This window comes from Herpailurus yagouaroundi, unplaced genomic scaffold (genome assembly GCF_014898765.1).
Source record: "Herpailurus yagouaroundi ecotype Mexico unplaced genomic scaffold, PumYag 140, whole genome shotgun sequence".
Lineage (NCBI taxonomy): Eukaryota > Metazoa > Chordata > Mammalia > Carnivora > Felidae > Herpailurus > Herpailurus yagouaroundi.
In genome coordinates, this window is record NW_024412395.1 from 21,000,006 (window position 1) to 21,017,000 (window position 16,995).

The 16,995-nt window shown below is 36.9% G+C and overlaps 1 protein-coding gene across 2 annotated transcripts in view; it reads left to right on the forward strand.

Annotated features, from left to right (window-relative positions):
* The window catches only part of THSD7B (thrombospondin type 1 domain containing 7B), a 1,621,840-nt gene that overhangs the window by 1,423,871 nt on the left and 180,974 nt on the right, over positions 1-16,995 (forward strand). For both annotated transcript variants that reach the window (XM_040474954.1, XM_040474955.1), the window contains one exon: positions 3,969-4,147. In XM_040474954.1, coding sequence (XP_040330888.1) covers positions 3,969-4,147 — 179 coding nt within the window. The remainder of the gene's footprint in view (positions 1-3,968; positions 4,148-16,995) is intronic.

The following is a 16,995-nucleotide window of genomic DNA, read 5'->3' on the forward strand; positions in this document are numbered from 1 at the left end:
AGTGCTCTTCTTTGTCTCTTGATAAAGTCTTTGCTTTAAAGTCTATTTTGTCTAATATAAGTTTTGCCATGCCAGATTTTTTCCACTTCAATTTGCATAGAATATCTTTTTTTTTCTCACTTTTAGTTTGTGTGTGTCTTTAGGTCTATAGTGAGTCTCTTATAGGTAGCATATAGATGGAGCTTGCTTTTCATTTATTTTGTTAATTTATATCTTTTGACTACAGCGTTTAGCCTATTTCCATTGGGAATAATTATTGATAGTGATATACTTATTGCCATTTTCTTATTTTCTGGTTACTAATGTACTACTGTGTTCCTTTCTTCCTGTGATTGATGACTTTCTGTTGTCCTATGTGTGGCCTTCTTTCTCTTTATTTTTTGTGTATCTGTTATAGGTTTTTGGTTTGTGGTTACCATGACATCCTAAATATATAGCATTTTTAACATTCTAAATATATAGCAATCTATATTAAGTTGGTGGTCACTTAAGTTTGAACACATTCTAAAAGAATATTTTTACTTTCCCCTCCCTACTTCATATATGTGTTGTCATATTTTACATCTTTTTTTTAACCTCCATTCTTTTTTTTTTTTTTTTCTGTTTATGGCCTTTTGTTTCCAATAAGTGACTTTAACATTTCTTTTAAGGCAAGTTTACTGCTTTTTGATTTTTGTTTGGAAAACTCTTATCTCTCCTTTAATTCTGAATGATGATCTTGTTGGATAGTGTTCTTGAGTACAGATTTTCTTTTGTTTGTCTGTTTCCTTTTAACACTTTGAATATATCATGCAACTCTTTTTTGGCCTGCCAAGTTCCTGCTAAAAAAATCAACCGATAGCCTTATGAGGATTACCCTGTGCGTAACAGTTGTTTCTCTCTTGCTGCTTTTAAAATTCTCTTTATCTTTAATCTTTGCCATTTTCACTATTATGTAATGTGATGTGGCCCTCCTTGGGTTCATCGTTTGAGGCCTTTTGTGCTTCCTCAAACTGGATGTCTCTTCTTCTCCAGATTAGGGAAATTTTCAGCTATTATTTCTTCAAATAAGATTTCTGCACCTTTTATTCTCATTTATCCTTCTGGGACCCCATATAGTGCAAATGTTTATTTGCATGATGTTGTATAAAAGATCCTTTAACCTATCCTCACTTTTTTTGTATGTCTTTTACTATTCAGATTGGTCACTTTTCATTACCTGGTCTTCCAGATCATTGAATCATTTTTCTGTGTCCTCTAATTCTCTGTTGATGCCCTTTAGTGTATTTTTCATTTAAGTTATTGTAGTATTCTTCAACTCTGATTTTTTGTTTGTTTTCTTTCTCTTAAAGTTCTCACTGGGTTCATTCATTCTTTTCTCTAGTCTGGTGAGCATCTTTATGACCATTACTTTGAACTCTTCGTCAGGCATATTGTTCATTTCCATGTCATTTCATTTTTTGAGGTTTCTTTTTGTTTTTTTCATTTGGAGCATATTCTTCTATCTCCCCATTTTGCTTGACTTTGTATCAGTTAGGCAGAAGAGCTATTCACCTAAACTAGAGGTATGTCTGATGATTTTGGCTGGATGGATGGAGCTGTGCCTGCTGCGTGCAGGGGTCCTGGGTTCTATGTGCTGGGGCTGCCCTGGCAAGATAGCTAAAGCTGAAGTGGATGCAAGCTTGGGTGTTCTAGGGCACTCTGCACAAAGGGGCACCCTGGCAGGATGCCTACAGCCTTTATCGGCATGGGTTTTGTGTCCCAGGGTACTGCACACCAGGGCATCCTGGAAGGGTGGCTGGAGCTGAGGCAGGACTGGGCCAGGTGTTGCCAAGCACTCCACAAGGGGTTGCCCTGCCAAGTTGTCTGGAACCTGAGTGGTACATACCTGGAGTGTTTGGGGGTGCTTTGTGCATGTGTCTCCTTGGTAAGATGGCTAGAGCTGCAGTGAGTGCTGACCAGTGCTGACCAGGTATGAGCTGTCCTGGAGCCTCCTTGGCGGGACAGCTGGCTGGGGCTAGTGTTGTTTAGGGGCAAGGGTCTCACTGAGGCAGTAGGCAAGGTATGGTGCCTGGATCCTATTTTTTGTCCATGCTACCAAGATAGAGGGAGAACATAAACTGTGGCATTCAACAGGCCCTATGACTTAGAGTTCCAGCAGCTCTCCCACTGTTGAGCAGAGTTTTAGGCCTGCAACCTTTATCTCCAAGTTGTACTTTTAAATTTTCTTCTTTTAATGTTTATTTTTGAGACAGAGACAGAGCATGATCAGGGGAGGGGCAAAGAGAGAGGGGGAAAAGAGAATCAGAAGCAGGCTCCAGGCTCTGAGCTGTAAGCACAGATCCTGATGGGGGCTTGAACTCATGAGCTGTGAGATCATGACCTGAGCTCAAGTCGGACACTTAAAGGACTGAGCCATCCAAGTTGCTCTTTTAAACTGTGGCCTTTTTTTGTGGAGCTATTGTGGGCTGGGTGCCCAGGGGGTTGCTGAGGTGGCAGGGTGACTAGGATGCCTGGACCCTGCTTCTGTCTATGTTGTCAAGATGGAGGGGAAATGTAAACTGTGATGCTCTCTAGCCCCTCCAACCTGGAGAGAATTTCAGCAGCTTTGTTTGGCAGAGATCTAAGCCTGGCTCCTTTTTATTTTAGTTGCTCTTTTAAACCATAGCTTGTTTGGTTTTTTTCTGTGCCCCAGGTAGACAAACCTACTTGTGGCCCCTCCATACTATCGTAGTTAACAGTGTTGGGTTTGGGGTTTCTTTAATTACCATGTTGCCATCTCTCTTGCCATTCTCTATGTTGTCTGTTTTGTTGTGCAGAAGTTGTTAAGTCAGCCCACAGTTCTTCAGGAGGAATTGCTATATAAATAGGTTTAAATTTGGTGTTTCCATGGAGGAGGTGAATTCAGGGTCATCTCATGCCACTGTATTGGGCCAAACTCTCAATCTCCTTTTTGATCATCTCAAAAACAACTAATTTGATGTATTATTATCAGTGAATTCTCTTCCTTTTTGCCACATACCATAGGCTAATCCTGGGAGTGGTTTCCTGTTACATTCACAGGTCCTGCCCACACTCAAAGTGATGAAATTATATAGGCATGCACACCAGGGTACAGGGATCAGATATGATGCACTTCATTATAATGAATAAGAATGAACAAGAGAAGTAACATGTTTTTCAAGGAAATTGGCCTCAGTTTTAGATACATTGAATTTGGAGATAATTGGCCATCCAATTAGAATGTATCAGTAGGTCTTATAAAGTTAGTAGGGAGATAAGAATTGTAAATATATGTTTGGTAGTGATCAGTAGAGGTGATAGTTAAGTAATGAGATCCTCCAGAGAAAGACTGTAGTAAGAAGTGGACTGGGGACAAGAGCAAGGCCAGGTAAGCTAGAACATCTGCCTGTGCACTTCCACCCATGTCTCTTGATTGCAGTCTAATCTCATCTTTCAACCTTTCGTTGTTCCTATAGTTCCTCTTTTAATAATACCCTGCTCTTGCTATTGTGTTGTCCACTCTCTGTCCTCCTCCCACCTCCAAGCCACACTACTAGGAAGTGAGAATCAAGAGCTCTATTAGTGAAAGCTTGGCAGATGAAAGACACTAAAAAAAATGGACTCTCTTATGCACCCTGATCCCAGATGGGGAGTTGGGGAATTATAGAACACAAGGGTCAGTAAGAGGATATGGTGCCATCATTTGCCCTGAACCACTTTATTTCTTTATCACAGAGAGCAGGACTGTGAACTTTTCTTTACTCCCCTCCCAGAATTGGCTATCAAGTGTTAGATGGCACAAATTTGGAATGCAGATGTGAGTATATGTACTTATCTCTTAAAATGATGGTCTGTTTGAGTAGAAAATCACTGAAACCATTGCAGTGATATTATTGAACAATCTGAGCTATGATACTGGAAAAAGAAAGTAAACTTTATCAGTACATTTTGACCAGACTTTCCTCCCTTAAATCTTTTTCTTTCAGGTTATATTCAAGAAGAATGTGTCATCCCATGCCCGTTTGATTGCAAGTTAAGTGACTGGTCTAGTTGGGGGTCTTGCAGTTCATCTTGTGGGATTGGAGTGCGAATTCGGTCCAAATGGCTAAAAGAAAAACCTTACAATGGAGGTCGCCCATGTCCCAAATTGGATCTCAAGAATCAGGTAAAGTGCCTGAAGCAGCAACAACACGGAGCTAAAAATTATCCACTTGATAATTTCTTGTTGAAATCAGAGTCATTATCATGTTGCAAGTAGTTCAGGAGAGGGGTAAGGAGGACATGAAGTAATATAACAGTTAGTAATAGAAGACTTGCCTGCTCCTAGGTAGAGACCAACCTGGTATTACTAGAAATAATAACACTTACAAAAATTAAATCCTCTTGATTTTTAAATGTTTTTGAAGCATAATTTGATTAATGTTATTATAAAAGCGATGTGTGTATATATGTATTTAAATATAAATAATCTGGGAGAATGTCAGTTACTTTATGGAAGTAAGTATAGTTAGTGGTCTCATACATGTACTCCAGAAATGGGATTCTATTTTCCTTCACCTAACTCTTGATCTAATTTTCCTTTCTTCTCAATGTTACCAAAGTTTCCAGATTTTCATGTCTTTTCTGAGCTATTTCTCTGTTTCCCAAAAAGTCAAAGCTATTTTCATAAATGGAACCCCAAAGGATACCCTTCCATATGGACATCTAATAAAATTGTCATCCTAAGCAAAGTTGATTAGAGTATGTTAGTTGGCTTTACCCATGTAACAGTCTAAGATTTAGTTAAGAATTATAATAAAGACCTCAGATTTCTCCCATGATGCATAATGGTTATTAGATTAGGACTGATACATACGTGTCTAATCAATTGAATAAGAGGAGCACAAGATGGTGATAGTTGAAAATTCTGTATTCTTAAACTGGTGAAGGTTGTCTTATATGTGTAGTTATATCCTTTGTGATCATGCCTGTATATTAACAGAATAGCTACACAAGTTTCTATTACTAATTCTATTAATTTTCTGCGCTATGAACCCCCTTTTGATTAGGTTTTTCATACAGATTAATAGAAGGGAAATCTATGTTTATTCTTAATTAATTTAATCTATGTTTATTCTTAATTAATTTGAATAGCATGCATATAAGTAGGTGTCATTTGTCAAGTTGAGGCCAGTATCTTTAGCTATTTTTTCCTAAGTTTTGCTAAAAGACCCATAACTCACTGAAAAGTGAAAAATTACCATTCCATCCAAAAATAGTTCTGTTGTAAGATGACAGTATTCTAGTCTTGTTTTTTAAGGTTATATCATAAAATAGCGACCATAGTTTCCTCTCTCAAAGCTATTGTAAACCTATTGGGGAAGACAAAGCAGAAGATCGTAAAATCAACATAGAAGTTGCGAAAACAAAACAGACCCAAAAACTCCACATGAACAGTAGTTTGGTGAAGGGAAGATTAAGATATATGAGTAATAAAAACAGGAGGGAAATAATCATAGCAGAGATGGCATAAGGAGATCAGCCTTACTTTTGTACAAAGAAAGGTATAATACAGGTTTATGATTACAAGGAGATTTTTCAAGTGAATTTTATGTATAAGGACTATGTGACACTCCCTAGGGGATTTTCCAGGCATTTAGAATGGAAAATAACTACAAAGCTGTAAAAAATGCATGGCAATTCTTATTATTTCTCAAAACTATCTATGGAAGCTAGTATAACACTGGTGTTAAACACTAATTTCAATATGATAATTTTATAAACTAAGAAATTGTCAGGGGATTAAAGGAACTTCATTGGAATGCAGACTTTAAGACTGTATTTCCACTATGCAAAGGCAAATGTGTAGAAGTGTGTCTATCAAATTTGAGAGTATGAATAAGATAAAAGTACTTGTAAACCTGTTGTGACTTAAGGGAAACTTGTTCAAAATGCTTAATTGACATATAAGACTGGTAACTTTAAGAAGTGTAGTACAAGCTAAAAAAAAAAAAAAAAAAAAAAAGCCCAGAAGTGCCTAGGTGGCTCAGCCAATTAGGCATCCAATTCTTGGTTCCTGCTCAGGTTCTGATCTCATGGCTGGTGAGATCAAGCCCCACCTGAGGCTCTGCGCTAACAACACAGAGCCTGCTTGAGACTCTCTGTCTCCCTCTTTCTCTGAGGCCTCTCTCTCTCTCTCTCTCTCTCTCTCTCTCAAAATAAAAAAAATATGTATTTTTTAAAAATAATAAGCCCAACTTTAAGAATAATTTAGATAAATTCCATAAGTGAAAATTCAGTGAAGATGGGCCTGTCTGCAAGAGGTGTTTCTAACTTTTAAGCTGAAGAAGGGAATTTTAGCATTCCAAAGACATTCATTTGTTACACTCAGAAATGAATCCTGGGATTGAATGACAAGAAATCAAATATAGTGTGGCATATATGCTGCTATAAAGAAGTTTCAGATAGTTAGTATGTATGTGGCTTAATTCAACTTGAATTGAAAACTTCACCCTAATCCATACTCTATATTTTAACCTAAGTTAATTGGTCCAGGCGACATGTAATATGTCTTCCCTCCCACTTGCAAGTCTGTTAACAGCAAGGGGAAATACTGCTGTAAAAAATCCTAAATGGAGAAAAAATTCTCCTCAGAGCAATTCCTTTTCTAAAGCAAGCATACTTTTACCTGTAAGTAGATTTGTGGAAAGCTATCTTGCTGACTTTATTACATATTTACTCTTAAATATGATAGCACCCCTGTGTGTGTATGTGTATGTGTGTATGCACATTATATAATATATAGAAATATTTTTGAAGTTAGCCATATTTTCTTAACTCATCTGAATATAAATTGACAGGAATTTTCATTGTTGAGGAAATATTCTCCAACTTCTATTATTTATGGCAAGTCTTCTTTAGAAAAGATCACTATTTGAGGAAGTATGATCTAGTTAGAGGTATAGTAAGGCTTTTTGGTAAAGTTCATTTTTACTACTGGCCTTAGGTTATTTGTCTACTTTCCAGTTGGTTATCATGTTTGCATTTATTTTCCTGTTTTTAGAACCAGGTTATACTTCCTCCTCTATTCACATAAGAGCTTAAAAATAATAACCAAATTTTAGCAGTAAGAGAGGCACATATCTTTAGTACTTATGCAAGAGGAAAATTCTGTATATGTCAGATTGAGCCCAACATATACTTCATATATGTAGTATGTAATGTAGTAATGTATATGTAGTATGTATATATATATACACACACATATATATATAAATATATATAAACATATACAACTTGGTGTATGTATATATAATACATATGGCTATGTAAATATCAGCATACCTACATATACTTATTCATTCCTCTCCATTTAGAATGGGAGGTCTTTTGAGGGCAAAGTCTTTCTACTGTGTAACTCATTCCAGCCACTAGTGCACTACCTTGTGTATTGTCAAATTATATTTACTGGATTCTTTATTTTAAAAGAAGGCTTCACAGGGAGACTGGGTGGCTCAGTTAGTTAAGCGTCCCACTTTGGCTCAGGTCACAATCTTGTGGTTGAGTAGGTAGCTAGTTGCATACAAAAAATGTTAGAACCCTGATCTCTTTGCTACAATGTGTCATTCAAATACTCAAAAATATTAGCCCTTCTAGAAGAAAGAAATAAGAACCTCCAAACTATTATTGCCTGAATTTTTTCAAGATTCCTCTGAAAATTCCTGGATGTGGAAACCCTATTGAAACATAACTCTGTGATTAAAAAAATAATAATAATAAAGGGTTGCTGTTATGTACACAAGTTCATAAACTGTTCTGAATCTATTAGTGGAATCAATTTTTATAATCTCTCATAAAAAGCCTCCCTTGTAAACAAACCTATCAATATGAGAGCTTTCTCTCTAGAAGTGACAAAGCGACAGCATTACTTGAATAGCTTTCTACTAAGTATATTTGTGACCCTGCAGCTCCAGCATAGAGTTTACCCAAAACTCTAATCAAGCCAGAAACTTTGTAAATGGTTTATTGGATTATCAGGTCAGCTGGCAGATACTTTGACTCTCCTGTGCATAATAAAATACATAATATATTTTAATTTTTTATAGTCTGTAATGTCTTGAGTGAATTACTTATACTGTATACTTTTGTTATTTTTTCTTTTGAAAGTCTCCTTAATAGAAGATTAAGTATGGGGAAGTTAGAGCTCTACTGGACTTATATTTCCCCGTAAGAGTTCTTCACATGACTGAAGGCAAGAGTGTTCTAGGAAATTATATCTTGTTTATAGGTTGCAAATCTGTGTGTTCACAGTATGTATGGGCAAAAAAAAAAAAAAAAAAAAAAAACATACATTATGATTCATTACCTATACTTCTTAAAATACATGCTACCTACTTAAATACAATTTTAAAAGAGTTTTCATTATGTTTGCAACTGAATGAGAGGATATAAAATAAATGTGTTTTCTAGAAACAATTGCCATTTTAAAGGTGTGTTGTCTCACCAAAGAGGAGGGATCTAAATTTGAAAATAGAGTTACAGTGCATTTTATTTTCCACAGCAGTGTAATAAGATTTTTAAGAATGTTTTATTTCCAAAGAAACATAGAAATATTTTCACATGAATATTTCTTCCTTAGAAGACCTTTTAAGATGAAAAAAAAAAAAAAGGTTTCTATAGATAAATAGCTTATGCTCCTTTTAAATACTGCTTCATTAATTAACAGTAGCATGTTTATGATGTGGGAATAGGATAACTGTCATTCTATCTGAATGTCTGTTTATCAGAAAAATATGGCTACACTTGAGCTTTAATTTGGCTTAACCAGTTTTGGCTTCTTGCTTCTTTTTGACCAGGCCAACTCCCACTCATCCTAGGCTAGTCCTAATCATTCCTGGCAGTGTTTTTGCTCACTTTGGACTTACTATGTTGGCAGGAGACCCAGACTGTAATGGAGTAAGAAGTCTTGTTCTTGAGTATTAATATGGAAGGCAGCCCAAGCTTATCCATAATTAAGTACATTCAGGTATACCATTCTTGTGTGGTGTTGGTGTTTGCACCTTTGATGAAATCTTGTTTTCAGTAGGAAATACCATATGCCGTAAATCAAGAGAAACAGTGATTCATTCCTCAGGGTTATTTGGGAGGATTTAATAGGGCAGATATTCCTAGAACATTTCACCTCTCCCCTACATAGTACTCATTATTCCAAAACTCAGGTATACAGCACCCCATCTCAGAGGCAGCATGGAATGGCTCGTAAGGGCTAGTGTTCTTCCATTTTTTTATCCTTTATGCCTGTCTGCCAATCCAGACTGCTCTCAAGTTGTGATATGTCACTGAGCTGAGCTCAGAGGAGATGCAATTTTTCTTCTCTGTTCTTGCCCTGTCATCATTTCCAAGAAAAATTGGTGTTCTCGTTATTTTTTAAGTTTGTTTATTTTGAGAGAGAGACAGAGACAGCAAGAGAGGGGCAGAGACAGAGAGGCAGAGAGAATCCCAAGCAGGGCTCAAACCCAGGAACAATGAGATCATGACCTGAGCCAAAACCAAGGGGTGGATGCCTAACTGAGCCACCTGGGTCCCCCCAAAATTGTTTTTTCTTAAGAGATTTCTCTCCCCCAACATTGATGTCTCCACATAAACTATTATTGATCATTCCAAAGTAGTACCCCCTAGGTTGTTATAATCTTTTGGACTTTTGATCATTTTTGAGAGCTGCCAGAGTAAATCATGAAAGAAATTTTCCTTTACCTGTTGTCCACTTTGTCTTGTGATTTGCTGTTTTAATATTGGGCATTGCTACTCTGAAAATATTCAAAATCACTTTCAGTTGTTCAAGATATTCTTAGGTACTTCTAGAATGTTCTTTATTAGGCTGGCTTGGTAAATGTCCCCAGTGCTGTTGCCTGGGAGCAAGAATTCATGTCTTCTTCAAGGGTCCTTCCATCTGGGCTAAGACTGAAACTGACATGGGACAGATTAACATGAGAAAATAAAATTTAACAGTGCATGAATGGGAGATGCACACAGATGTGGAAATTCCAAAGACAGGCAAAATGAAGTATACAAGTCATCCCGAACTAAAGAGAATGGGGTGGGAGTCTGGGACTTTAGGGGAAAGGAGTGCAATTCATGGGGTGATAAGAGGAGCAAATGTTTGATAATTAGATGTTTGCCCTGCCATGTGGATGGATCACTCAGATAAAATTTATCTCTGGGAATAACCACTATTTTGGGAAAGAACTCCAGTTGAGATTCTTCTGTAGTTAAGGGAGGTGCCAACGTTTCTTTTGAGCCCATAGGGTCTTGATTGGTTTCAGCTTGAAGTAATCTTCATGTCAAAATGGCCCATCTTAGGGCAGCTTGCCCTTAGCCCCTATATTGTCCCTAGGCAGGAATTTCAGGATTGGCTTCAGACAGCTATTAAATTATGAAGCAGGTAAATTTTGTCAAATTTTGTCTTTGTAACTCTTTCACTGTGTTCCCACGCCTCCTTAGCTCCTTAATTCCTGAAGTCCTGAAATACTACTTTGGATAAGTCAGTTTTAATAGGAAATCACATGGTCTGTGTTTGCAATTTTAGAAAACTGTCTTCTTAACCAAGTACTTAAAGTAGAAGTTCTCAAGTATTTTTTAAGCTTTAAATACAGAATGGAAACTTCGCTCCTTTTTTTTTCTTTTTCATTTTTTTCAGGCATTGAAGGAATATGCTTTTGACTTTAACCACCAGATTTGGTTATATTAAGCATACTTTTTAGAATGTTAAGTTGAACTTATGAACTTGCTGAATATCTGTTTTTTAATGGCATGCTAATTCTCCAGGTTTATTTTAAAGATATAATTGACATGTAACATTGTATAAGTTGAAGACATACAATATGCTGATTTGGTACATTTATATATTGCAGTGATTATCAAGGCATTAACTAACATATCTCTCATGTCACATAGTTATCATTTCCTTTTTGTGGTAGGAACAATTATGATCTAGTCTCTTAACGACTTCAAAGTTTGTAATAGAGTATTGATTATAATCACCATGCATTAAATCTTCAGGGCTTACCTACTAGTTAAAGTTTGTACCCTTTAGATTTTTCAAGCTTTATCCCAATATCCCAGAACACAAGTTACCTAGATCCTGACTGGATCTTGTGATAAATCCCTACAGAAAAGCATTTGTTGAATCATGATTTTTCTTTTTTTTTTTTTTTTTTTTTTCTGTGTGACTTAAGAGTCAAGATAAAAATGGTCTCCCTGAGAAGTTTATCTAAATCTTCTGAAATCCAGAGTTCATTGTTTTCATAGCCTTTATTGATCATAAGAATAGAACAATCACCATGGGACTGGAGGGTGTTTTAAAAAGTTTCCCAGGACCCTGTTCTGGAGACTGTAGTCTACACAATTAAAGGGATTCAAGAATGTGTATTTGTTAACAAAGGTTTGTTTTTGCTAGTTCTTTTGGTCAGGCAAGTAAGTGGGTGAATACTGCCAGAACTGAGATTCTTGCCACTGAAGCTGCCATTTCTGGTGAGATCAGTTCTGGAAAAGATTTTCTCTGCAGTTGCCTTTCTCTGCAAGGCTGCCCTTCCTAATCCAAACAGTTAAGACAACCACTATGTTTGGTACTAAAAGCAGACTTGGGAGAACCCTCCTATTTCATAGAAGGGGAGACTGAGGCTTACAGAGGTGTAATGACTTGCCCAAATCCACCCTGATGTATGTAGGAGATTAAAGAGACAGACTATCAGGTATGAGGTAAAATGCTGCCCTGTCATCTCCTAGCTGTGGGAATAGGAGAAAATTATTTAACCTTACTGAGTCTCAGTTTCATAAAATGTCAAAAGGGTATAATAATGCCAACTACCTCATATGTATTCATTAATAGAAAATGAAAATACAAACTTTCTATCTCTTTGGGCATACAGTATGTGCTTGAAAAATGTTAGGTAGAATTATTTTTCCTTAGTCTCTAACACATAATTTCTGTTAACAACTCGCATTTGCTTTTACCTATACCATATTGCCTTTTAGAACTAAGTTATGCAGATTGTTTCTCTTTTTACATTTAGCTACTTGAACATTTGTAGTCAAATATTTTGGTAGTAGTAACTCAGCTTAGATACATAGTAAAAGCTACTGTCACTGTTTCCTATATGGAAAGTCTATTTTATTGCTAAACATCCTGCTCAGCACTGCATTTTTTTTTTTTTTAGTGGTAAAAGGAAACATAGCTTTTTATGTATTTGTGACTAATCTCCTATGAATTTGTGATTCTTTGGATCTTTATTTTTTAAAAACATTTTTATGAAAGAGTACAACAGAAAGGTAGCCAAATCATTCTGGGTAGAGCTCTATGAATTTTCATAGTGAACCTTTTCATTCAGTTACCACCGATGCCAAGAAATCCTACATTATCAACATCTCAGGTGGCCCTTTGGTGCTCCAGCTTTCTTACTACCTTCCTTTCACCAAGTAGAACTACCGTTCACATTTCCAACACTGTTGTTGAGGAGGAGAAATTTTTACTTTACCTTTCAAGATTCTTCTGGCTAGTCGAAGAATTAAAATCTTATGGGACAGATTAATATGACAAAAACAAAAGTTGAATAACCATATACTTCCTGTACACATGGGAGTGACCTTAGAAATACTGAGTAACTCCCTGGAATGGCCAGAAGTCATCACCTTAAATACAATCTTGAGCTAAAGACCAAGAAGATATTAGGACTGGGGAGTCAGTTATGGCAGGCTACCAGGAAAAGTGCAGTAAACACAAAGTTGTTATACATATTTAAGTTGCTGTCTTCTCCATTGATCAGAGTTTCTAGAGATTGAGTCACCGCCCCCCCTTTCCTGGTACAGAGAATGAGGCACTCTTACAAGTGGAGATTTCCTTTATACATGTAAGTATCTCTTACAAAAGGTTAACTTCTACCTGGTTTTCATTTTTCATTTAAAAACTTTCATTTAAAAAACTTTCTGTAGATGGATTCTGCACTATATATTCTTTGGGCCTGCCTTTTCCTCCTCAGTATTATGTTTATGACATTTTCCATGTTGTGACTTGTACCAGTATTTCATTGACATTGCTCTGTTATGTCCTTACGTATATCATACTATTGTATATACCACGTCTTACCTATTTTTGTTGTTGGATGGACATTATGGTTGTTTCCAACTTGGGGATATTAGAAATAACACTACTGTGACCATCCCTGTACATGTCTTGAGGTGCTCATGTGTGTGCATTTCTGTTTAGTACATACCTAAGAGTAGAATTTCTGTCATAGGACATGCATATAAATTCAACTTCAGTAGAGAATTGATTTTTCATTTTAACTTGTAAATTATCTCAGATTATCCTAAATGCAAATAGTATATACTTCTAAATAATGACCTGAAGTATGACCTGTCTGATACTAATCAAAAGGGGTCTGGAAGTCACATGGATACATTAAATGTTTATCTCCGCATGTGCTCTTTGACAGAATATCAGTGACTGGTGTCTACCCCCAAGTCTTCTTAAAGAGAACAAGTGTAGGATCACTCCCTTGTGGCTGAATTCTGCTCACTTGTCTACTAAAACAGCCATTATAACCATTACCTTTCCTCTGTCTCTAATCTCTCCTCTCTTCCCCTCCACTCAATTCCTCACACAGCAACCCCAGCAAACTTTCTAAATCACAAATCTGGTCATAAATAAAACCTTTCATGGGTCTCTTGTTACCTTTGGGGTAACGTGCAAACTGTACTATAGTTTATAAGATATTTAATGATCCTGCCCCTACCACATGTCTCCCAGCTCAGAGTCCTTTTCAAGTCAGCAAATCACTTAGGCCAAGGAAACTGCTTATGAGTTAGGAGGAAGAAGCCACTCCTGTGTTTCATCTTCCCCAACGGGCCTCATACAATGCTTTCTTGCAGACAGTGAGAAGTCACATTTTCAGGCTGATCAGCTAAATCAAGGGACTGTCTAACGTGCTGCCTTTTAACAAAAATTGACTCAACTTACAAGTTACCAAACATTCTTTAATGAAGGTAGATGTTTGGATTTACTCTATTGCCTTTTCCCTGGAAGCTACTCCCCAAATTCCCTCTATGCTGGTTTACAATCCTGCTCCACTGCTATTTAAATATAGACCATCCAAGGCTGATTAGAGGTGTAGCTATCTTTCCTGAAGAGAAATCTTTCTCTTAGATGGCAAAGTAAGGGACACTGTGCTTATTACCTGTGCTGAAAGCATGAAAGTATGGAACCAATTGCAAAGTCTGTCTCAAAAGAATATTCTCTAATAGCAGAAGGGTTGTTCAAAACTATCTTCCACCCTAATAGACAACAATCTTGTTACCCTTGGAACTGAAGGTAAATTGATTTGAGTAGCAATATTAGAAAAGTTTGAATTGAAGCAATTCTCCAATGTACTGTGTGTCAAATGGGGGCCAGTAGGTTCCATGTGTCATAAACCAAAATGGTAATAACAGAGTGAAATTGCTGTTGCTTTGCTCTGTTTTGGAGCAAGAGAACACAGTTGTATTTAAGCCATTGTTGATCCAAAATTTTACATTTTATTCCTTTAAAAAGACATTTGGCATATGCATAGTATTTCTGTATTTTTAAATCTTTGCTCAAATTCACCTTCTAAATGTTTTACCTATTTACCCTATTTACCCTTGCTCCTCCCATTTACCCTTCCTTGGTTCTCCTTTTCCCACTATATGGTTTCCTCATTTATTCTTGTTTTTAATTTTTGGCTGCCTCTCCATGCCACCCCTAAAACAGATATACTGCCTGGTTCTAGATAAGCACCTTGAAAAGTGATAACAGTGTTTTAGGTTAGGTTCTCCCAGAAACAGAGCCTGAGATATAGGAATCAAAAACAAGAATTATAGTTCTTAAGTGCAGGAAGCAACACTAGGGAAGAAAATAAGAAGTGCTTCTTCAACAAGAGGTGTGTTATTAAGCCAGAAACCATGGTGACCACAAAAGCTGAAGCTTTTTGGGAACTCTAGGAGACTTGGAAAATCTATGCCCAAGTTTTATCAGACCTGAAGGGCCAGGAAGCTGGGATATTCATGGAGAAATGTAGTGAGAAATATCAGGGACACGGATGTGTACTACATGGTCATTATTCTATTAGGAAAACAAATAAAGGATACTCTGGCCTGAAACACTCCCTTCAGACAATCTCCCTGTACTGCTAAAGGGAAATGGCCTTACCATGAGGAAGTGACCTCTTTTGGGAGATGACTTAAATGAATATATGGACTCTGTGAAACTCCCTTTTCCTTAGGCATGAGGGGACATAACTGCTGGCTGTGCAAATACCCCTGAATACACAGAAAAATATAAGATATCGCATGGACCCATGGTTTGGAGTGGTATGATATGGTAGTTAATATATTACGCTTTGTGTTATTTAAATATTGAGTATTTCCATGCCATATAATTAATGACATTGGGAGGAGAGCTATAGAAATGTAGCAGGCAAAATTATGTTAAGTGTATGATATTGACAGGGACTTCTTGGCAATAGTAATTTTTAATGAGACCTGGTAGCTTTCAAAAAGAGAAGAGGTAAAAATAAAATGGAATTCAAAGTAATTATAAATGTGTTAGAGAGCAATTTTACTTCTGTACATCTGTGCCATTATTCATTCATTCACTCACTCATTCATTCAGCAAACACTTGGAATAAATGATATGCCCAGAGGAAACCTCAATAATGCTCATTGAAACTTTACTGCTCATTTTCCACTGGGAACTTGCCTTCTTGGAAGCTCAAGTGAGTGGTTGGATAGATTGAAATTATAGATGATAATGCTCTAGATGCTTATAGCATCAGAACTGCTTTACCTTTGAAAATGCATGAAGAAATTTGGACACCATCAGCAAAATTATCCATTCCTTCTCTATATTAGGATGATTTGCAACTAACAGAAACCTCAAACTAAATTGGCGTTAAAAAAATACGAAAATCCATTACCTCCTGTAATAAGAAATCCAATGGTAATGCATGCTCTAGGATTGGTTGATTCTGTGACTCAGTAATGCTATCAAGAACATAGTTGTTCTTAATTTCTCTCTCTCATCTTCTGTGTTGATTTAATCCTCAGGATGTTAGGAACTGCCATCAGCAGTTTCAGGCATAGCCTCCTGTTACAGCAATGATCAGAAGAATAAGAGAGTGTCCTTTGGGGGCATCTTAGGAACAACAAAATTTTCCCAGAGCCTCATTCACTGCCCTAAAAGACTGCCTCATGCTTCATTGGCTGAAGTTGGATTTTATGTCCATTATTACGCCATCTCTGGAAGGAGGCATGGGATGAACTTGATTAGCTCAATCAAATATTTTCCAACCTTTAATTTTTTAAACTTCACAGTACATATAGAAAACAGTAATATTCATCTGTCAAGCTGGAATATGTGTTGGAATTTGTCTGTGGCAAGAGTGAATGGTCTGAGACCATAGATTCAGTGTCTAATATACACGTGAAATCCACCTAAGAGACCCTGGTGGTAGGGCAGTGTTTTCATGTGCATGTGAATCATGTGACATATCTTGCTAAAATGCAGGCAGTTGTCTTCCCAGGGGATAGGGACTGTGATTTTAACAAGCTCCCAGATGATGGCAAAGCTGTTGGACTGTAGATTACACTTTCGGATGCTAATGTATATCAGTTGAGAAGGAACTCTTTCTTAGACCAGAGAATCACCTGGGGTAGAATGTATTTTGAGGAATGAACTAAAATGTCCACTGTATACTCTTAATTTTACTCTTTTTGACATTGAATTTGGTAAGAGTATAATTAGTTTTAAGTAACATTTTTAAGCCTTACATTGAGATGGAAAAATTAATGTCTGTAATTGAATACCTGAAAGTCTCTCGTGTGTTAAGAAAAATAACTTAAGGGGCGCCTGGGTGGCGCAGTCGGTTAAGCGTCCGACTTCAGCCAGGTCACGATCTCGCGGTCCGTGATTTCGAGCCCCGCGTGAGGCTCTGGGCTGATGGCTCAGAGCCTGGAGCCTGTTTC